This window comes from Panulirus ornatus, chromosome 19, assembly GCF_036320965.1.
Source record: "Panulirus ornatus isolate Po-2019 chromosome 19, ASM3632096v1, whole genome shotgun sequence".
NCBI classification, from domain to species: domain Eukaryota; kingdom Metazoa; phylum Arthropoda; class Malacostraca; order Decapoda; family Palinuridae; genus Panulirus; species Panulirus ornatus.
In genome coordinates, this window is record NC_092242.1 from 64,733,704 (window position 1) to 64,758,039 (window position 24,336).

At 40.3% G+C, this 24,336-nt stretch overlaps 1 protein-coding gene across 4 annotated transcripts in view; it reads right to left on the reverse strand.

Moving 5' to 3' along the window:
- Positions 1-24,336, reverse strand: part of LOC139755611 (uncharacterized) — a 166,794-nt gene that overhangs the window by 25,649 nt on the left and 116,809 nt on the right. For all 4 annotated transcript variants that reach the window (XM_071674163.1, XM_071674162.1, XM_071674161.1 and 1 more), the window contains one exon: positions 14,826-14,888. In XM_071674163.1, coding sequence (XP_071530264.1) covers positions 14,826-14,888 — 63 coding nt within the window. The remainder of the gene's footprint in view (positions 1-14,825; positions 14,889-24,336) is intronic.

Here is a 24,336-nt window from a genome sequence, read left to right on the forward strand (position 1 = left end):
TATATATATATATATATATATATATATATATATATATATATATATCTTTTCTTTTCTTTCAAACTATTCGCCATTTCCCGCGTTAGCGAGGTAGCGTTAAGAACAGAGAACTGGGCCTTTAAGGGAATATCCTCACCTGGCCCCCTTCTCTATTCCTTCTTTTGGAAAATTAAAAAAAAAAAAAAAATAATGAGAGAGGAGGATTTCCAGCCCCCGCTCCCTCCCCTTTTAGTCGCCTTCTACGACGCGCAGGGAATACGTGGGAAGTATTCTTTCTCCCCTATCCCCAGGGATAATATATATATATATATATATATATATATATATATATATATATATATATATATATATATATATATATTGGGAAGTATTCTTTCTCCCCTATCCCCAGGGATAATATATACATATATATATATATATATATATATATATATATATATATATATATATATATATATATATATATATATATCCAACACAGCAGACATACAAGACATATGGGATAATACGAACTTCACGGAGGTCGTACATGTATACGAATGTACGGTGCGGACGGCAAGGGAGGCATTTTATACCTTTTTACATAGTCGATGCCAAGCAGACAAGAGGAAACAAATCTTTAGCTTCGATATTTGCAACCCACGAAATGATGTGTAGAGTGAAAACTGCGTAGCGTTGTCCCTAGAGTTAACAATATGAGCCGAAATTAGCAAGACCATCCAGGGAATAGAGATATATATTCGTTTGTCATCATTATAACTGTATTCCCAATTATTTGAAGTACATAATGTAACAGGCGTTCACCCTCCAAGGGACTTTAAACACGACCCAGCGCCCTCCTATTACACATATCACCGATTCACAATGGAGATAGAATCTATAACTAGCCGGAAAAAAGAAATCATTCCAATATATATATATATATATATATATATATATATATATATATATATATATATATATATATATATATATCTTTCTTTCTTTCATACTATTCGCCATTTCCCGCGATAGCGAGGTAGCGTTAAGAGCAGAGGACTGGGCCTTTGAGGGAATATCCTCGCCTGGCCCCCTTCTCTGTTCCTTCTTTTGGAAATTTTCCAAAAGAAGGAACAGAAAAGGAGGTCAAGTGAGAGTATTCCTTCTAAGGCTCAGTCCTCTGTTCTTATGGCTACCTCGCTAACGCGAGAAATGGCGAATATGTGTGATATATATATATATATATATATATATATATTTTTTTTTTTTTTTTTTTTTTTTTATACTTTGTCGCTGTCTCCCGCGTTTGCGAGGTAGCGCAAGGAAACAGACGAAAGAAATGGCCCAACCCCCATACACACGTACATACACACGTCCACACACGCAAATATACATACCTACACAGCTTTCCATGGTTTACCCCAGACGCTTCACATGCCTTGATTCAATCCACTGACAGCACGTCAACCCCTGTATACCACATCGCTCCAATTCACTCTATTTCTTGCCCTCCTTTCACCCTCCTGCATGTTCAGGCCCCGATCACACAAAATCTTTTTCACTCCATCTTTCCACCTCCAATTTGGCCTCCCTCTTCTCCTCGTTCCCTCCACCTCCGACACATATATCCTCTTGGTCAATCTTTCCTCACTCATTCTCTCCATGTGCCCAAACCATTTCAAAACACCCTCTTCTGCTCTCTCAACCACGCTCTTTTTATTTCCACACATCTCTCTTACCCTTACGTTACTTACTCGATCAAACCACCTCACACCACACATTGTCCTCAAACATCTCATTTCCAGCACATCCATCCTCCTGCGCACATCTCTATCCATAGCCCACGCCTCGCAACCATACAACATTGTTGGAACCACTATTCCTTCAAACATACCCATTTTTGCTTTCCGAGATAATGTTCTCGACTTCCACACATTTTTCAAGGCTCCCAAAATTTTCGCCCCCTCCCCCACCCTATGATCCACTTCCGCTTCCATGGTTCCATCCGCTGACAGATCCACTCCCAGATATCTAAAACACTTCACTTCCTCCAGTTTTTCTCCATTCAAACTCACCTCCCAATTGACTTGACCCTCAACCCTACTGTACCTAATAACCTTGCTCTTATTCACATTTACTCTTAACTTTCTTCTTCCACACACTTTACCAAACTCAGTCACCAGCTTCTGCAGTTTCTCACATGAATCAGCCACCAGCGCTGTATCATCAGCGAACAACAACTGACTCACTTCCCAAGCTCTCTCATCCCCAACAGACTTCATACTTGCCCCTCTTTCCAGGACTCTTGCATTTACCTCCCTAACAACCCCAACCCCATGGTAAATTATATGGGAGGGTATTGATTGAGAGGGTGAAGGCATGTACAGAGCATCAGATTGGGGAAGAGCAGTGCGGTTTCAGAAGTGGTAGAGGATGTGTGGATCAGGTGTTTGCTTTGAAGAATGTATGTGAGAAATACTTAGAAAAGCAAATGGATTTGTATGTAGCATTTATGGATCTGGAGAAGGCATATGATAGAGTTGATAGAGATGCTCTGTGGAAGGTATTAAGAATATATGGTGTGGGAGGCAAGTTGTTAGAAGCAGTGAAAAGTTTTTATCGAGGATGTAAGGCATGTGTACGTGTAGGAAGAGAGGAAAGTGATTGGTTCTCAGTGAATGTAGGTTTGCGGCAGGGTTGTGTGATGTCTCCATGGTTGTTTAATATATATATATATATATATATATATATATATATATATATATATATATATATATATATATATATATATATATTTCACACGAACCTGTTGCCATGGAATTGCATTTCGAACGATCAGCAGCGACAGTCTAGCCTTATCGAGGCTGAACATGTTAGACAATCAGCCAGTTCCCCACTTTATCAACGTATAGAAAACGGAACCTGCGAAGCCTTCGTCAGTAACTCGCACCATCCACACGTAAATTTCGGAAGAGATTAGACACGGTACGTACAAATCTATGATCTTCCGTATTTCACCGAGACGTTATAGAAACCCGGAAGCTTTGAATTACGGTTAAAGGATCTCAAATTACGAAGGAAAGATGAGCTGTGTGTGTGTGTGTGTGTGTGTGTGTGTGTGAGTACAAAGACTTGACAAGACTAGGCCTGGCACGGGCTCTTGTTAGTAACAACCAGTTTCCGGGTGTGCCATTACTGGCACGGGACGACAATTGTATAATTGTTACGTGGTGTGTTGTGCTTCTGTTGATGTGTGTGTGTGTGTGTGTGTGTGTGTGTCTGTGTGGTGATTTTCTTAATCCCAAATAAATTCATTCTTGCGAAAATGCCTAAATCATCGTAAATGGCTAAAGTTACTTTTTAGCCTTGAATTGAGCTTTCTAGCCATAGAGAACATCATTTTGTATCACGTACGCAATCTGACAATAAAGTCATCTTATCTTGAAGTTCACAGGGTTGACAACACGAGAAACTCGCTCTCCCGCCCGCCTTCTGCGGGAGACACAGCAGGAGATCGGAGAGGTCACAGCCAAAGGAGATCCTTCTCTTATTTAAATGTAAAGAAGGTCAAGCGAGGCAGGGCCAAAAGGACGCCATGATCTAGTAAATCTTATGCATGTGCAATCAGGCCCAGACCTGGCATAAGATATGAATATGCAATGTGAGTCTCCTCCGCTTGTCTCACGGTATAGCGCAGCCACACGGAAAAATAATGTTGAATTATAGACGAGGACCTTTACCTGATACGTGTAAACATCTCCAAACTTCAACCTACGCTAAATATCATACGACTTTCCTTATAAAGGAGCTGTTGTGAGGGGATCCAACATCAATAATCTATCTACACACACACACACACACACACACACACACACATATATATTAAGCACATTTCGGTCATATATGGTTGAAAGCGTGACATACCTTTCCACGTTGTAGTGCATGAGGCAGCGACACTTGGTTACAAATGCGTGTGATAACTAAATGTTGTGAGCTCAAGCTGGCTAAAGAAGGAAAAAAAAAAGAAAAAAACGATTACAGAGGATAAGCGGGAAGCAAAAACACTCTTTTCCCCCTAGCCACTTAAAACATGAAACTAGCAACCCCAGTTATAAATTCTATCTTCTTTCATTTACTACTGGAAGGCTGACATGCGGGACAGTGCAAAGGTAGGTAGGGATTGCAACGGCTCAAGTGCGTATTCTGATCTTACGGTCCACACTGCTCCAAAACGACGTAGGTATGGTAAATGGATCATCACTACCCACACACAAGGGGGTGTGGGAAGGTACACAGAGCATCGAAGCCTTCACATCACAGCTTTAACTAGTTACTCACGCCCACCTTGTCCCGTAATTCTTGGCGAGTCTTAAGTCAGCTAGCCGGGCTGCGTTGGTCGTAAACACGCCCAGAACCCCCTGATGAAATTCATGGGAGGTTCCTCTACGAATTAATGAGACCAGATAACCACAACCAATTTTGTCGAAGAGAGAGAAAAAAAACTATGCTAATAATTACTTCACGTCAGAAAAAAAAATATATATATATATATTACCTGTTCTAATTTTCTGAATAATTACATGGTAAGTGCCTTCTTATCTTCCTATCTTATCATCTGTGTCTGCATTATTTCTAGCAAGACAAAATTATCCACAGTGAACTGATTTGAATATTCAATGATTTCGTGTAAAAGCGCGCGGACAAGTTTTATTATACCTTACTGGAGAAAATGGACATAGTCCCTGGAGAATGGTGGTCACATGTGAAAGACACGGTTAGTGTGTATAGTGGGAGAATTGGAAGCGGGACGTGAAGAACAATCACAGTAATAAACAGATTATTATTATTATTATCATTATTATTATTATTATTATTATTATTATTATCATCATCATCATCATCATCATTATCATATCATTATCATTATCATCATTATTATTATCATTTCCTCAGAATGAGAAAAGATAATTGATGGAACGAGCCATATTTCATAAAAACGATTACATGACAAAAAAAAAAAAAAAGATCATGAAAGTAGAGGCAAGATACAGAAACCAGAGGGACATATAGTTAATATCATAATAAACACTTAAAAAATCAAATATCAATGACCATAAGACGAGAAAAGTTGAAGAAAAATCTGCACGAAGAAAATCAGAAGACAATATCGCACAAACGGGTCTCATAATGAACGCAAACAACGGAAAAGTGACTGTATTTGCCCGACTGTGTTTGCGAAGTGAAATTCCGAGCGTAAGACACACTCGAACGGCGAGGGAATCATGGCGATGATAGACTTCAAATATTTTGGGAAGCATATTCAGCGAAGACTGGGAAATGGCTACTGAAATATCGGAGAGTGATGAAAGACCGGCAAGTGCCTGAGACTCCGAGGGAGGAAAAATCACGAGGGGGGAGGTGATATGTGAGTTTTGAAGAATGTGGAAGACCCCGAGGGAGAGAATATCTCAGTGTACCCTAAAATATTTATGGGCAAATGAATCCTTGGTGTAATAGCAGAAGAATGGCCGCTAGTGTCTTACCTACACACACACACACACAAACACGAAGATCCACTGAAGATATTATGTATGGAAAGCGGGAGACGGTATGCTGCCTAAAATGCTTAATGAAGATAAACACAACAAAGAGATAAGGATGAAGAAGTGTTGCAAAGACTTCTTTTTTTTTTTTTCCTTACAAATCACTCTACACTCGGGTGATTAAGACGAAAAAAAAAAAAAAAATTAAAGTCATCTATTGACCGGTAGTCAACAACATTGTCCCTGAATAATGGCGCGAGTCTAAGGGCCTGACACACACACACACTACTGTGCATTTTCCACGGTCAGGCAATCAGAGCCAGGGAAACTTCTACAATTGAGCACAGTACACAACAGTCACTTATCAGATTCCAATTTCGGAACCTCGTCGTGTAATTATTACACACTTGTTACATTCGACAACATCATTAAGTTCACGTATTGTTTGTTGCCTTTAACGGACTGTGATATGTGTGCGTTCATCAGGCCATGGTTCGAAACACTAGAGGATTGTTATATTTGGCATCTTACATACTTCATCAACTTAATTAATAGGTAATTCAGATGTGAACATCTACAATCACTGAGAGGGTATTCAAAATATAACATAAACAAAATATAAACTAAATGATTATGTCTATCATGAACAAAATTAATCTTACATAACTTGTTAAAGTTATCTACATATCTGAAGACAGCTAAGTAAAGGCGCAAACATGTTCTTATGAGTTACTGGTAACTAAGAGAAACCTATAAATCCTGCTTGAGAGAGAGAGAGAGAGAGAGAGAGAGAGAGAGAGAGAGAGAGAGAGAGAGAGAGAGAGAGAGAGAGAGAGAAATGAGCCGCTGAATAAAATCTTTCATCGTAACTCATTCTTGTAAGCTTACAACTCCACTATATTACTTTCGCTGTGATCTTAACATCGCTTTAAATAATGGTTATAAATACCACAACACAGTCTATCCCTAAAGTTACTTGACCACAAATCCCTCTTGGATGCGTGTAATGCGAAAACAAATGAGAAGCTTCGACACACAAGGATGTTAATAAATTACAATATTTCTCGACTAGCTCAAACAGCGGACGACTCCCCACAATGAACTCAAAGAGTAAAACAATACAAGAGATCTGTTTAGCCAACCATGGTTCAATTATTCCACAAACACACACACAAACATCTGACAATACAAGGCTTCGAAGCCTAGTGATCATTTGGAACCTTACGTTTACTGTTACCATACCAACGAAGAGAAAACTGAAGAGGGAAGGGAGCGGGGGGCTGGAAATCCTCCCCTCTCGTTTTCAATTCCCTCAAGGGCTCAGTCCTCTGTTCTTAACGCTACCTCGCTAACGCGGGAAATGGGGAAATATAAAATATATATATATATATATATATATATATATATATATATATATATATATATATATATATATATATATATTCGCTCAAACAAAGCAAATGCCAAATGCACAATAAGACGATGTGGTCACAAATATATCCTTAACACCTAGGAAAATGTTTAAGATATTCCAGTTTGAGTTCGTAACTTTACCTCGACAGCATTACTGATCCTAGCAGTTATTACCTTCCGTAATGGTATCAAATTCATCAATCAGAAAATGCGATTGAAAAGGATATCACCTGATGTAATTATCATTACATCATTGTACTTTATACAAAATTGAAAAAAAAAAAAAAAAGAATTGTCGCAATAAAAAATGATTTAATCAAGCTCCTCTTACATAATTACGTTGCTCGCTCAGACTCCAAACTGGAGGATTAAGTGCAAAGCTTCCAATTAAACTGCACCGTTAAAAACAAAATCCATACAGGGCGTACATGACATAACCTATGGCAGTGTACACAGGCCCTCATCTGTGTGCACACAAGGTATTTACATAATTATGTATACACATGATCTTATGTAATACACAGTGTGTGATTCCATGACACTTTACATGTTACATTAGATCCGGGTTGCAGATGCATCTTCAACGCTCAGTCCTCTGTTCTTAGCGCTTCCTCGCTAATGTGGGAAATGGCGATATATATATATATATATATATATATATATATATATATATATATATATATATATATATATATATATATATATATATATCCCTGGGGATAGGGGAGAAAGAATACTTCCCACGTATTCCCTGCGTGTCGTAGAAGGCGACTAAAAGGGGAGGGAGCGGGGGGCTGGAAATCCTCCCCTCTCAATTTTTTTTAATTTTCCAAAAGAAGGAACAGAGAAGGGGGCCAGGTGAGGATATTCCCTCAGTGGCCCAGTTCTCTGTTCTTAACGCTACCTCGCTAACGCGGGAAATGGCGAATAGTTTGAAAAAAAAAAAAAAAAAAAAAAAAAAAAAATATATATATATATATATATATATATATATATATATATATATATATCATACCTTTTTTAATAGAATCGTATTAATCGTCTGTATGGTCATAGTGTTACCTATATATTGTACTAATGCTCTAAATAAAAAAAAAAAAAAAAAAGAAGGCAGCAACGAGGAAATCCAACATTCAAATAAAATTCTAAATCAAAACTACAAAGTTTTAGGTAAACAAAAAAAACATCTTGTGTTAAACTCACACAAGACAAAACAAATCGCTGTTTCCAGACAAGATGAACACAAAGGTGGGTGTGGGGAGTCTGTCCATTAACCAAGTTCTCGCCGGTAATTAATTCATGGTCCACGGCGGCAAATCTGGCGAGGATTGCAGGCGGTGAAAAGAGGTGTGTGCTCCACGCCGGCTCGGACCTAACTCTCCGGAAACGCTCCTAAGAACGTTGAACTCCACCACGCTACTTCCTCTGGCCGAGAAATAACCCGGTAACTGGCAACTCGCTTCGCACTCGTCGCGCCAAATTGCTAGCTAGAGCTAGCCCGTCTCGGGGGTTTTTATAATACTAGAGGAAATGTATTTCGCGGTTTTGGAGCTTTTAGGTAAATTGCAGTGATTGCAGGAAGCTGAAAATAATTCAATATAAGAACTGTTACCGGACGAAGTATAGTTCCAGCGAGGGGAAAACATGGAGGCTACGCGCGTATGGAAAAGGTTTGGTCGGGATGGGAGGGAGGTGAATTATGTAATAACTAGAAAAAAATAAAGAAAAATATAAGTGATTTAAGAAAACACTGCCATCTTACGAGCACTTGGCGCTTAAAGGGTTATATGTGGAGGTTAAATTCAACCACTAATATAAAAGGTTCGAACTCAGTAAATTGAGCACAGCAGCCTCTCTCTCTTCAACCTTCTCTCTTTAAGACAATCAACCTCCAGCCTTCTCTCTCTCTCTCTCTCTCTCTCTCTCTCTCTCTCTCTCTCTCTCTCTCTCTCTCTTTAATCAAGGGGGTTTCTCAAGGATGGTAAGCAATTCAGACCATGAGCCTGATTCAGGATTGTGCCACCGACACACACACTCCTCCGCATGACACCAAACCTCACTCATTATTCACACCGACACCTCAAGTCAAAGCCCAGGTGAGCGCACACACAAACACACACACACACACAGAACCAAACTCTCTGACCGAACGATAAATGATTGGTGATCCTCTCCTCTCAAAACCACTGTACCAAATTAGTATATCTGGGCATTTAAAGATGCCCATTTACAATCAATGTGTAGTCGAACCTCTGGCTTAATGACCTTCAGCCAGTGAAGGTCATTGAATCCTACATGCACACATTCGGACGTCAATACAATTTGCATTGCGATGGTGGGAGAAACTTTGTTTTTTTCTTTACAAATTATTGCAGGATATTCTTTAAATTAAACATTTGGCATTGTTTTCCCGTAAAACGGAGCCGTTAGTAATCTATACATCGCTATTAAATCTATTCTGGATTGTTCTGATCACTATTCTCTCTATCGCCATCTGTTTCACTATTCTATATACATCTATGCAGAGTTGGAAAGTAGGATGCCATTATTGTCCCCCCATTTTCCTTCTTGTCTGGAAACGGGAGTCCATTTCCCTCCATGTATTAGAAAGCTGTGTATTTCACTCCTTGTCCGACAGATCTTTTATCTGTCCTTCCCATGTCCTGTCCTCGAGCAGATAACATCGTCATAGACCATCAGGTCTTCTGTTATCTATCCTTCGCACGCACTCTGCTCTACCAGATAACGTCGTCATAGACCATCAGGTCCTCTGCTATCAATCCTTCCCATGTGCTCTCCTCCAGCAGATACCCTCGTCATAGACCATCAGGTCTTCTGTTGTCAATCCTTCCCATGTACTCTCCTCCAGCAGATACCCTCGTCATAGACCATCAGGTCTTCTGTTGCCAATCCTTCTCAAGCACTCTCCTCTACCAGATAACCTCGTCATAGACCATCAGGTCTTCTGCTACCAATCCTCCCCATGTACTGTCCTCTTACACGCCTAACCTGAACCTAACCAAACCAAAAGGTGTGGGTGATGGAACCTTCAGGTACTTTAAAATCACGAGATAACGTTGAAACACATTACTCACACAGCCAGAATGCGCTTAAGTCTTCCTACTCTGGAAAATGTTTATATATAAATTAATCATTTATGCGACAGCCGCCCACATGGCTGCTGGGACTTGAAACTATTTGGGGGAAAAAAAATGCTTTATTCCGGCGACTATTCAATGACGGAAATGCATAATTAAACAAAAAGTGAAGTGCATTTTCCATTTTCGTCCAATTCATGGTCATTTTTTTCTCCTCTCTCTCTCTCTCTCTCTCTCCAAAAGACCTGCCTGGAAATTGTGTGAAGAGGGAACAATCAAGCGCCACTTTATTGCTGCTATACCCCATCGCTATCGCTATCGTACTCTGAACGTACTCTACTGTGATCTGCTATGGCGTTTTATCGTTATCGTACTGTGTACTTTGCTGTCAGGTGTTCGACCTTCATGCTATCGTACCTTGCTGTACTGACTATCGTACCTTGATACTTTCGTACTCTAATGCAATTAGTATCGTGCGTGATAGCCATCGTACTCTCAGGACGAAGTCGTCGAACTTAAAGGATGAATCAGTGTCCATATCGAATGATCTTTCAAAGTACAAGTACGGTGCGGGTTCTGGCTGAACGACCATCACTTGTCAATTGTCATTAAATCTAACAACACAGAACAAGGAGATAACGACAAATCAGTGAATTAAATAAGTCTTTCTCACACCGTTAAAGTACACAAGGCACTCCTCCTTACAGGAATGGAACCAAGAGAAAACACTCAGAAGGACATAGTACACTTGAGAGTGAATCATTGTAATGGACTCAGGAGACTAAAAAGAACAATCTCACAACACCTAAAGCTAAGGTCAAAATCCATTTTGTACATTAATTTCTGTGGTACACGACGACCGCTCACAACTGTGCTCGGCTAAATATCCACTTTGAACATTAATTCCTCTCATCTACAGCCACTCGCAGCTGAGCTAAAAATACAATCTGAACATTAATTTCTCTTCGCGTACGTCCGCCACAGGATAAAAAAAAGGACCATTTTGAACAAGATGCAATTTCTCTCAGTTAAGGGCGGACACGACACAACAGCCTGTCGTTGCTATGCGGGAGCGGAACCCCAGTCGAACAAAGCAGGACATGGCATGAATACACAACTCATTTGCATACGGCCTAGCACAGGCCACACAATGCTTCGAGTGTAATACGCCAGCGAGAACAATGCGATACCAAACACACACACACACAAACACACAATGATTCAAGGTAAATTACCATCATATTCTGAGAATTCCTTCATAACGAGATGGAAATTCGATTTATAATGCATTTTAGAACAAATGTTGAAAGTGTATTAAAGAAGAAAGGCCGCATCCTCTCATCTTCCATTCTCAAGCTGTCAAGTTTAATGCGTCGAAACCACACACACACACACACACACACACACACACGCAAGTACACACACACACAATATATATATATATATATATATATATATATATATATATATATATATATATATATATATATTATATATATATATATATATATATATATCCACTTTCTTTCACTTCCAATTAGTCCCTTGGGACAAGTGTTCTGAACAACAATCAATATATATATATATATATATATATATATATATATATATATATATATATATATATATATATATACACTTAGTAAATGGCTGTTACCTGTTCATACCGATAAATCCGACAACAGCTAAAGTAAGCTGTACGTGATCCGACAAGAGTATTTTCTTTTTTTTCCCCCATTTTGCTTAGTGACTATAAACTGTACAGTGAAAGATCGAGATTCCGTAAATCCCTTCTAAAAATGGCACAAAGCTGATTACAGTTACCGGGTTTCTTATCAATCGACCAATGAAAACAAAACCAAACAAAAAAAAAAATCTGGCCAAAGCTACAAAGGGTATGTGTGGAAAGGATACATATATTTTTTTTTTCCCCCACCACCATTCACATATGTATGGTATAGGCTATTGTGGCTATCCAAACTAGACTTTACTGGGCTTTCATAAATAAATATGTTGCTGGATACTGATTCAACCCATTCCAATTATATCAAATATACAAGGCAAATATTTTCATCAAAGATATTTATGTATCTAATGGTTATTGATACTAAACTGGCCAATAAAACCATATAATATATATATATATATATATATATATATATATATATATATATATATATATATATATATATATATATATATAGTTGTTGAGAACACTTGTTCCAAGGGACTAATTGGAAGTGAAAGAAAATGGATAAATCTATCAGAAAATGATACACACTGGACTGATGATCCACCGACGGCAATAAAGCGCGAAAAAGTTACATATTTCACGAGTTTCTCGACCGTGTCTGCATCCCCAGTGTGGCCAACCATTGCTGCCCGGAGCACTTCGGAAGACGGAGGGAGGAGGCGCTGTCGGGTTATGCCCAGCGTATGCCTTTACCTCGAACCAGAACTCTCCCAGTCGGTGTAATCAGACGACACACCAATGTCTTTCCCCTTGTGTGCTGGAGGCTTACATCACACCACCAACCCGCCGCAGGGGTGAGTAGGTCCAGATGGTTGGAGGTAATGGTGATGGACGTCTTTTCTTCAGTGTTGTGTCTGGAAGGGAAGTGAGTTCTGGAGGGCTGTCAGGGAATTTGGGAGGGAGGGGATCTTTTGGAGGGTTGTTCTCCTCAGGCATGTGGTGCAGGAGAAGGAGAGGAAAAAAAAAAAAAAAGAGGTAATAACCGCTTCTAGTCTCAACTGCCGATCAAGTTATCTTAACGATCATTAGGTCATGAAGGTGGACACCTCACCCACTGGGGTGGACGGTCACTGAAAAAAAACCCAGTGGGTATTTTTTGGCTTCACTGCCACCGTGCGTAATCCTCTCCCCTCTTACGGGTTCCCAGGGGCAGCATACGACGGGGAGGTGTTCTCTACACGACTTCTCAGGTCCTCAGTGGCAAAGAGCTTGTATACACAAGCCTTCAACGTTTACCTCGATGCTCCACTGGGTGTGTGTGTGTTTATGTATTCGCCAGGTCAAAGGCAAGCAAAGGGGCCTCTTGTCAATAACAGCCTATTCTCTGGCGCGCTATTACCGGCAGGGGGTCGAGTGTGTGTGTTCGCAGGGTGCCATTACTGGCACAGGGCGGGGTAGTGTGTGTGTGTGTGTGTGTGTGTGTGTGTGTGTGTGTGTGTGTGTGTGTGTGTGTGTGTGTCTCTGAATGTATGTGCGCATTTATTGTGACGTGTTCTGTTGGTGCGCGTCCCCGTCCAAATAAAAAAAAAAAAAAAAAAATCGGGTGGTTTTTTTTTTACCCCGCAAAAAAAAAACCTCTGCTTCTGAAAACATAACGAAAAAAAAAAAAGGATTTAATTTCAAGTCTGCTCAGAGAAGAATACCTTGTTTCTGGGGCATTGCTGAAGGGAAGACATATCCTGCAATGCCGTAATGTTGGGTCTCCCGAGATACCCCGCGACGTATTGGTGTTCTGAGGAAGGGGTGTAGAGCGCACACACACTGGCGATGAGAGAGAGAGAGAGAGAGAGAGAGAGAGAGAGAGAGAGAGAGAGAGAGAGAGAGAGAGAGAGAGATCCTGCGAAATGGCGTCTTAATACTATTTGGCAGAGAAACATAAAAGGAAGGAAGGAGAGATGATTAAGAGTTAGGGGAGGGGTTAAGGGAGAGTAAGAAAGGGGCCAAGAAAGGGTGCATGAGACAATGATAATCAGGGACACCTGGTGGTGGTGGTGAGGGGTGGACAGGGCGGGAGAGAGAGAGAGAGAGAGAGAGAGAGAGAGAGAGAGAGAGAGAGAGAGAGAGAGAGAGAGAGAGAGAGAGAGAGAGATTACACGCGAAGGCCAGCAAATTTGTTGCATTACTTCCGAAACTTTGAGAATCCTGCCTCCATTATTGTGGGCAAAAAAAAGTTCTCAGTCTATTAAGCCAAGGATATACATTTTTCCTTTTTTTTATTTTTCTTTCTTACTTTCTTACCACTTTTCCACTGTCCTCACCGTAACGATCAAGAGGATCTGATCCATGAGGCAAGCACTCTCAGCTACTTACTTCGGGGTAAAAATGAGTTCACCAAGTTCCTCTGAAGGAAAAGGAATAAAAACGCGTACACGAACACGGTTGCTGGGGAGGCACCAGCCAGCCACACAGACACCACGGGTCTCAAAAGCCGAGGGAGGGAGGGTCTTACTGGGGGAGACTCCGTCATGACACTGTTGGAGGAATTCGCAGAGGACGAATTTTAAACGTGTTCGAGAAGCCGGGTGTGTAGTGTTGCAAAGGAGGAAGAGGAGAAAAGTAAGAAAGAAAACGAAGGAAGAAAGAAAAAGATAATAAAGAGGAAGAAAAAACATGAAAGAAGAAAAATGAAGAATGGCTGTGTGCAACCCTCTCCATAAGACAAAAATAAATAACAATTAAGACAAAGCTGATGTACTTACCAGGTACCTGATGTACTCACCAGACACCTGATGTACTCACCAGACACCTGATGTACTCACCAGACACCTGATGTACTCACAGGACACCTGATGTACTCACCAGACACCTGATGTACTCACCAGACACCTGATGTACTCACAGGACACCTGATGTACTCACAGGACACCTAATGTACTCACCAAACACCTGATGTACTCACAAAACACCTGATGTACTCACAAGACACCTGATGCACTCACCAGACACCAGATGTACTCACAAGACACCTGATGTACTCACAAGACACCTGATGTACTCACCAGACACCTGATGTACTCACCAGACACCTGATGTACTCACCAGGTAGGAGAATCTGTTCTTCCGTCTGATGAAGCAGAGAACCAGGAGTCCCGTCAAGATGAGCTGCAACGCAGAGAGAGGGAGAGAAAAAAAAGCTAAGTTACCCTTCAAAGCCAGTCGGCTACGGTAAAACTCATGCTATTTGGCGGATCTAAAAACACTGAATGATTGAATTAATGCTCACTTAACATTAGGTTATATAAATAGTCGTACGTTAGATAAAATCAATCACACGTTAATACATATCCAATTTCAATATTACATCACATAAAATATCGAATGTATTAGCCTTATATACTTAACAAACTGCAACGAGTTATCATATTCAAATATTACATCTTAATTGTATTAGCTTTGAATAAATATCAAACTTAGCTGCAACACATTATCACATTCAAATATTAAATCTTAATTGTATTAGCTTTAAATAAATATCAAACTTTATATATACATATATAAAATCTTAATTGAAATCCATGTATTAACACTGAGTATATGTCTAAATATATATGGTACTCACAGGGAACATATTTTATGTATTAGTTCGAAACTAATATCAGTTCGTAACATCTCAAGATCTATACTGTGATATACTGACAACTTTATCTAATTAGCATTCACATGTGTGTTTAAACCACTGGATTTAGCAGCAATTCAAAGCACGATGCTGCGTAACAAAACTGTAACAGGTGAGGTAAGCGTCAAACATAAAAGGACAACAAAATCCAAGGATTGCGTACTCGGCTGGATTTAAAAAGGCCATCCATCGACTTGTATACAGTCGGGGTAACATTCGCTCTACAAACGCCATTCTCTCTCTCTCTCTCTCTCTCTCTCTCTCTCTCTCTCTCTCTGTGTGTGTGTGTGTGTGTGTGTGTGTACAGACTCACGAAGAAAAAGTTAAGAGACGGACTTACGCGGATTAGATCTGCTAAATGCACGATAAACACGGACATTCATCAACAGTTTCCGCGCGCGAGGTTCACTGCCTCCCTTGACATAATCCTCCTGACGAAGGAACAGCAGGAGAGGGGAAAACAACAACAACAACAACAACAACAACAATTCTCTGTCGATATCAGACGAGGTCCCTGGCTTTATCACCGCCCACTGGTACACAGCCACAGAACTGAACTGGTGATTATACTCATGAGTGCGGTCCGGTCTGCTAACCTTCCCATGTCATAAACACTCAAAACGCGAATTCCTTACTTCTGAAACAAAATGGATGGTTCCTTAGGCTCTTAAGGCACTATACAGTACCTGGGTCATGAGGCTTCCTACGTCTATCAATCGACCGCAAAATCCTTAACACGTTCTTCAAGCATTGTACTCAATCCTAATACCAGGTACACAGTGTCCATGTACGTATCACATAGTATAAAGAAAAAAATATATAAACATTAAGTTACTGATGACCAAGATATTCTTATATAATTCCCCTGTTTATATATATATATATATATATATATATATATATATATATATATATATATATATATATATATATATACATATATTCTCTGTTCTTATAATCTATTTCCTTCAGAAAAGCACATGAACTCAAAACACCACAGTTATCCTCCCTAGTCCACAACACACAAAATAACGCCTAAGAATAACGCCAACGCTCTTGTAATTCGATGTTCCAACAGCATAAATGTTCTGCATATAAATTTCCAGTGAGAGAATGTTGTTTTCGGGATCATTTCAACGCAAATGTGCTACGCTAGAGCATCATGGAAGCTCTAATGTTAAAAGGTTAGTAAGGCTTGGGTGGTCGGGGTATTAATACCGGCAAGGATACATAACCTCAGACTGGGCAAGAATCGTCACCAGTGGACAGCTCTCTCTCTCTCTCTCTCTCTCTCTCTCTCTCTCTCTATATATATATATATATATATATATATATATATATATATATATATATATATATATATATATACACACACACACACACACACACACACGCTAGTTCGCCTTTCCTAAGCGCTTTCGTGTATTACCACATCTTCAGAGGACTAGTTACAGAGCGATCCGTAGCTACTTCTCAGAAGATATGGTAATACACGAATGTATGCACCTATATCTAACAATGATAATGTTAATGTAACAATATCAGTAATGATAAATGATCCAACCATTCGCCACCTAATCCATCTAATCTAAACTGACAATATTCGGGAGGCGCAAATCCACAAGACAATTAAGAAATCCCTAACGTGTTTTGGTATTTGTAATTATGTCACAACAGGCTTGACAAAATGATTAGGTGCATGAAATAAGCCATTTCATGCGTGCAGGAGCGGCATAAATGGAAAATTACGTGCCCAATTACAGTGCATAAAGTTAGGTGTGCAAATTATATTAAAAAAAAATAATATGAGACATAAATTCAAATTAGTAAAGCTACACAGCTATTTTTCCCCACCTTTGTAAGGTGATAATGTAGGTTCTACTTACAACGGAAGCGAAGCTTTCTAAATATCAGAATTAGAGTACTTATGACGTTAATTACTAGGGGACAAAAGACAATTAGAAAATGTCTCAACTAGGATGAAACTTTGAACAAAGACGTAAACGTTCCAGAAAAATGCAAGAGAACCAGGATATAATCCTGCAGTAAGTTATTACAAGTTATGAAAACAAATAATATATATATATATAATATATATATATATATATATATATATATATATATATATATATATATATATATATATATATATATATATATATATATTTGTTTATGGATGGGGTTGTTAGGGAGGTAAATGCAAGAGTCCTGGAAAGAGGGGCAAGTATGAAATCTGTTGGGGATGAGAGAGCTTGGGAAGTGAGTCAGTTGTTGTTCGCTGATGATACAGCGCTGGTGGCTGATTCATGTGAGAAACTGCAGAAGCTGGTGACTGAGTTTGGTAAAGTGTGTGGAAGAAGAAAGTTAAGAGTAAATGTGAATAAGAGCAAGGTTATTAGGTACAGTAGGGTTGAGGGTCAAGTCAATTGGGAGGTGAGTTTGAATGGAGAAAAACTGGAGGAAGTGAAGTGTTTTAGATATCTGGGAGTGGATCTGTCAGCGGATGGAACCATGGAAGCGGAAGTGGATCATAGGGTGGGGGAGGGGGCGAAAATTTTGGGAGCCTTGAAAAATGTGTGGAAGTCGAGAACATTATCTCGGAAAGCAAAAATGGGTATGTTTGAAGGAATAGTGGTTCCAACAATGTTGTATGGTTGCGAGGCGTGGGCTATGGATAGAGTTGTGCGCAGGAGGATGGATGTGCTGGAAATGAGATGTTTGAGGACAATGTGTGGTGTGAGGTGGTTTGATCGAGTAAGTAACGTAAGGGTGAGAGAGATGTGTGGAAATAAAAAGAGCGTGGTTGAGAGAGCAGAAGAGGGTGTTTTGAAATGGTTTGGGCACATGGAGAGAATGAGTGAGGAAAGATTGACCAAGAGGATATATGTGTCGGAGGTGGAGGGAACGAGGAGAAGAGGGAGACCAAATTGGAGGTGGAAAGATGGAGTGAAAAAGATTTTGTGTGATCGGGGCCTGAACATGCAGGAGGGTGAAAGGAGGGCAAGGAATAGAGTGAATTGGAGTGATGTGGTATACAGGGGTTGACGTGCTGTCAGTGGAGTGAATCAAGGCATGTGAAGCGTCTGGGGTAAACCATGGAAAGCTGTGTAGGTATGTATATTTGCGTGTGTGGACGTGTGTATGTACATGTGTATGGGGGGGGGGGGGGTTGGGCCATTTCTTTCGTCTGTTTCCTTGCGCTACCTCGCAAACGCGGGAGACAGCGACAAAGTATAAAAAAAAAAAAAAAAAAAAAAAAAAATATATATATATATATATATATTTTTTTTTTTTTTTTTTCCGCTGGGAGTTTAATGTCAAAGACTTCAGGTGGGTGATAATTGCCATCAAAACTCATTTCTGAGTGAATTATTGCTGCCAGTTGCCCTGTCGGAGGCAAGAGAAAAATAAAATATCGAGGAGGCGGTGCAAAACCCAGTATACTCTCTTACCTAAAAGCAACAACAGTCAGACGTATGAATTCATTTCGCCTCCTCACTCCCCAGGTGCTTCCTCGTCTTGTCCCCAAGGCGTTGACAACATGCAAATGCTCCTCCCAAGGAGGGCCATGATACATACACCCGGACACGCTGCGTCCACACGAACCCACAAACCTACTTTAGCAAGGCAACAATGACAAGCACTCTTGCTCCAGTGAACATTCTCTCGAGTTGACGCAAGCAAATTCGCCCCCACACGATCTGCTAGGGGGGCGAGTTGTTTGGCTTTCCCTGTGACACGGTAACACAGCGGCGATGCAATGTGTACACTTCGACCGCAGTGAGGGTATAAGCGAGTGTAAAAGCCGAGGGAGGGAGGGTGGGTGATGAACGTCTTTCACCCGCGGGTAAAATGCTGAAAACTTGTTGCCGAGAGAAGGGCTTCCATTAATCCCAGTTTAGCAAGTTAGAGGGAGAGAGTTTGGCCTTTATCACGCGTCTTCCTCACTCCTTCCCAGCCAAGTTGAGCCGGGTGAAGAAATTGCGATGGCTCGAGGGATGGAGTGGAGATGAGTGCGGGGAGGAGGGGGCTGGGGTGGTTTCTGGTCCGATGTTCGAGGTTAAAAAGAAAACAGGTACGAGCGGTGGACCGAGGACCACAAGGAGAAAAGTCGGACTTTGGGGTGGAAAAAATGACGTTAAGGTATCTCAACAGAGATATTAATGCAAAAACAGTCGTTTGCTGGCATTCAACTTTGGCAATGATAATAATAATAATAATAATAATAATAATAATAATAATAATAATAATAATAATACCCATCCCACCCTCTCAAGGTAACGCCAGGAATTTGAACCTTCAAAGAAAAACATTACTCCTTCTCTTGTCACCTTGTTTTGTCCCTACATTTAGAACTATATAATACAGCTGTTCTTGTGGCGATTTGTATGAGAGTATACGGAGGCTCGAAGCAGTTCTGGTGTCGAACTGCAGCTTGGGGACGAGGGATCTCCGGTGATGGGAGGAGACGGTTGTGCCTCTTAATAAAATGGATGGGATGAGGTAACCCGGACAGGCATTGCTTTAGAAGTTTAATCAACAAATCTACAAATGTGGGGAAAAGTTAGGCGTAAAAACTATCGTCAGTTTTTGTGACGAAACTTGATCAGAGACGTAGAAAATTCAGAAATTACATAAAGAACAAAACTAAATGTCACTCAGAAATACAATTCAGAAGACATGAGAAAAATGAAGGTAGGGAAACCTCCTGTAATATCATTCCAATATCGAAACTTACAATTTATGGCCTGAAAAATTTTCGTTGGTGGAGATGTATGTAAGACGAGCAATTCAGAGGTGGAACCCCGGTGGAATTATGCAGTGTTAGTGGAACATGAAGGTGGACTTAAGTACTAGTGGAGTCACCAGTACCATTACAAGATTACAGAGACGAGTAAAATGTAATTCACTGGAGTCATAATACACATTTCATATGAATCATTCATTATCGTTTTCACTGAAGTAGTCACCGTGACGTAATCCACACAGTACATTTCAGACTTGGAATACGAGAATCATCTTACATCAAAACTTGTATGCTGTTGATTTCAACAAGTACGATTACGAAACGTAGTTGTGAACGTATACATTATAATAAACCACTTGACAAAGCTCAGATTTCTTGGCAATCAACATTAAGACGTCGTCAACTTGGCAGACAAAAGAAAAAGAAAAATATCATCCACAGATAAACTCTAAAACTTATGTCCGTCAGGTTTTATCATTATTATTATTATTATTATCATTATTATTATTATTATTATTATTATTATCATTACTATCATCATTATCATTGAGCTACTGAGGTAACGCTGGCATCCATCACACGGTTCACACACAGGCTGACCCCTCCTCAGACAAGCTGAGGAGACCTCGCGTTTGTACCTGCGGGTCAGCTTTAAGCATTATGAGAGATGGAGCATAGAGTGTGGACACTCCCTCCCAGTGAAAGTGGCACCGGCAGCTGTTAACATCACACAATGTTTTCCCCCCGGCCACAACAACCGCTCTCCTGGCTGCCCCTTCTCCCCCGCCTATCTGTGACCCACTGCTCGCCTCTTCCACCGTCTCCGGATGCCAAACACACGTTATAAACGTCTCATAAACGTCTGGAAAGGAATTGACTGTTGACTGTACTCACATGACAATCTTATCATCATATGCTTGATTCTACGTTCATTAACTGTCTCCAATGAGATGCCAAACTTCGAAATACTATAACTATTTGGATCTTAATGCCAAATCTGTGTCGGTGAGGAACATGCTCAACCCAGGCATCAATCATTTCCAAGTAACAAATATATATTCATTTTAAGCCTTCGAGGCATTCTTTTAAATAGTAGGAAAGACAGGAAAGATTGTCAGTGATGCTATTAATTCAGAAAATATGAGTTCCACCCGGGAAAACTGCTGTGTAGTCAAAATGGATTTATCTAAATATTAAGAGAGAGAGAGAGAGAGAGAGAGAGAGAGAGAGAGAGAGAGAGAGAGAGAGAGAGAGAGAGAGAGAGAGAGAGAGAGAGAGCAACCACAGAAAACGTAGACGTGATGGGAAAAAAAAAAATACACATTTATGACATGGTACCTGCAATGTCAACTACACATTATTTTCTTTTCTGTAATGAAATAAAACAACAGTGAGTTCTGGCGGGAAAATTCCTGAAATTAGCGCATTGTAAGGGGTCGGTGGGCAGCGAGAGTCCAAGTTTACCTATGGATTGCTGCAAAGGGATCGACAATACACAGTGGAATATACAAATCAAAGCGATTTTATAGAAAACGCGTATATTCACTTTTTTTTTTTCAAAATTCTATAAAGACTAAGATTTTAAAACGTGTATTATCATTTGATTCACTACGGAGCAATTCCGTTTCACTTCTGGTAACAATAACGTTCTTTTTTGGAGAAAATTTTCCATTACAAGAACACAATGAATATGTCCCTTCATCTGCATCTATTTGCCGTTATACTAAATAAAAGTTCCAGGTTCAAACGAAGAACCTATTCAACAGAAAACTATGTATGGATTATACAATAACTGGATTTTTTTGGGGGGAGGGGGAATCTAACACAACACAGAAGCTGTCAAACTTAAAATACTATTATTCCTTTTTTTTTTCCATTATACCCATTGTTATTGCATCTATGGAAACGAAGAGACAGACAACAGAAGGCGTTGTACTCGTTGCCATAACTGGCAACAATCTGATTCCTGTGCTGTAACCATCTGCAGATACGTAATCAATGTCGGGTACATACAGTGGGCAAAATAATTATCTTCGCACGAACTTCCAAACCTTAGTCACCATGGTGTAAATTCTATGCATTATTCGACAGGAGGTCTTCTTCCTGTCGAGTGAAATATCATACTGTAATTTATGTCTTCAAATAATTGCTTTTTTTTTTTTTTTTGTATGCATCAGGGCGTGTAGCCTAATGGTGTGGTCAACAGATCTAACGTAAAGGAGGTAGTGTGAGACCCCAGCACGCAATGGTAAGTATATACTACGCATACACGGGCTATGATATGTGTGTGTGTGTGTGTGTGTGTGTGTGTGTACATAGGACTAGAGATATTGTACATACATACAATGTTGAGAGAGAGAGAGAGGGGGCAACACGAGTGTAAAACTATCTCCCCGTTAACACGCAAAAATAGTAATTATACACACAACTCTGCTTCAACCGCAGGGCGACTGACTGGTTCTGAAACCCCTTCTTGGGTGGCGTGGTAATACCACTCTGACCTCGTTTGGAGAGAGAGAGAGAGAGAGAGAGAGAGAGAGAGAGAGAGAGAGAGAGAGAGAGAGAGAGAGAGAGAGAGATGCTCCTGGTATCCACCCACAAACCACAGCGTTAAGCCCGCCGGCCCAGCACGAAGAGGAGAATTCTGAGCGCTTTGCCTCGCCGTCATCCCTTCCATCAACCGTGTAACAGAAGCTTCCGGGAATTATGGAAGGACTTTGACATTCCCAGGAATTCTTCGATTTCGACGCAAAAGACATTCAAAAAATTACGCTGTTCCTTGGAAGAGTCGGTTGTTATCTCTCTCCTTCCTTCCTTCCTTCCTTCCACCTTGGAGCATGACGGTGCGATCCTTGAACACGATGGTACAAATTGAAGGGTCTGATATGATGTGACCCAACCCCGTGTGGGTCAGGTCAAAGGCTTTTTTTTTTATAAGGTCAATATACCCAAATGGGTTTGACCCGTCGTGTCCAGGAGCTGCACCGTTTCTTGCTCAAAGGAGGAAAAATATTCTCTGTCATAACATAACCATTGTCAAAAAAAAAAAAGAGAAGAGGTTGCGAACCTATATTGAGGCCATATGCAAATGTTACGAGTTCCAAGTCCTCTTCCCCAGCCGGGATATGTGCTGTAGATCAAGCCAGGCGGCCAGATGACCCTAGATGACCTCACTTGACCTTTGTAACCTTTCCAGCATCAGCTGCTTCTGCTCCCCGGCACTTTGGCCCTGTTCTTTCGTGTTGATGCCGTTTCCTAAGCAATGCATCATCCCCAGCATATATATATATATATATATATATATATATATATATATATATATATATATATATATATATATATACATATATATATATATATATATATATATATATATATATATATATATATATATATATATATATATATATATATATCATGCTTGATCGCTGTTTCTTGCGTTAGCGAAGTAGTGTCAGGAGCAGACGAAAACGGGTGGATTCGCTCACGTCCACCAATGTCGAATTAAAAAGTCCTTTCGACGAGATTGTATTCCGATGATCCAACCACACCCAATGTGACTTTTCACTCGCGGCGGGACCACAAGCAGGCGGAGTCTGGCAACGTCTCTCTCTCTCTCTCTCTCTCTCTCTCTCTGATCAAAGTGAGCTGGGACAGCAGAAGGGGTCAGTACGAAAGAATGATGTATATATATATATATATATATATATATATATATATATATATATATATATATATATATATCTCACTCACGTATGTCATCTTTATTAGCATTATTTTTTTGTGGAAATACTCTTGCTCTGTCAATACAACACAAATAAGAAATACGTACAAACACTTCCATTCCAGTTTTAGAATTATGGAGATGGTAGGCATGGCGAGGTTAGGTCTTACAAGCGGATGGAGGAGCGAGTCTGCCTGCGAGGCAAGCAAGGTTAGCCGGACCTCCCTTGCTTCTGGCCCTACTGAAACGACCAGGTGTGGGTAGGTAGGTAGGTAGGTATGTAGGCAGGCACCGCCGCCCGGGGGGGTGGTGGAGGAGGATACGTGATGGGGGGGGGGGGAAATCCCTTAGGTGTAGTGCATGTGGTAAAGGTGATGTGGCAGTGGTGGGGGAGGGAGAAGGAGGAGGAGGAGGAGGTGTTTGGTGGTGGTGGTGGTGGTGCAAGGGATATGTGAGCCACAGT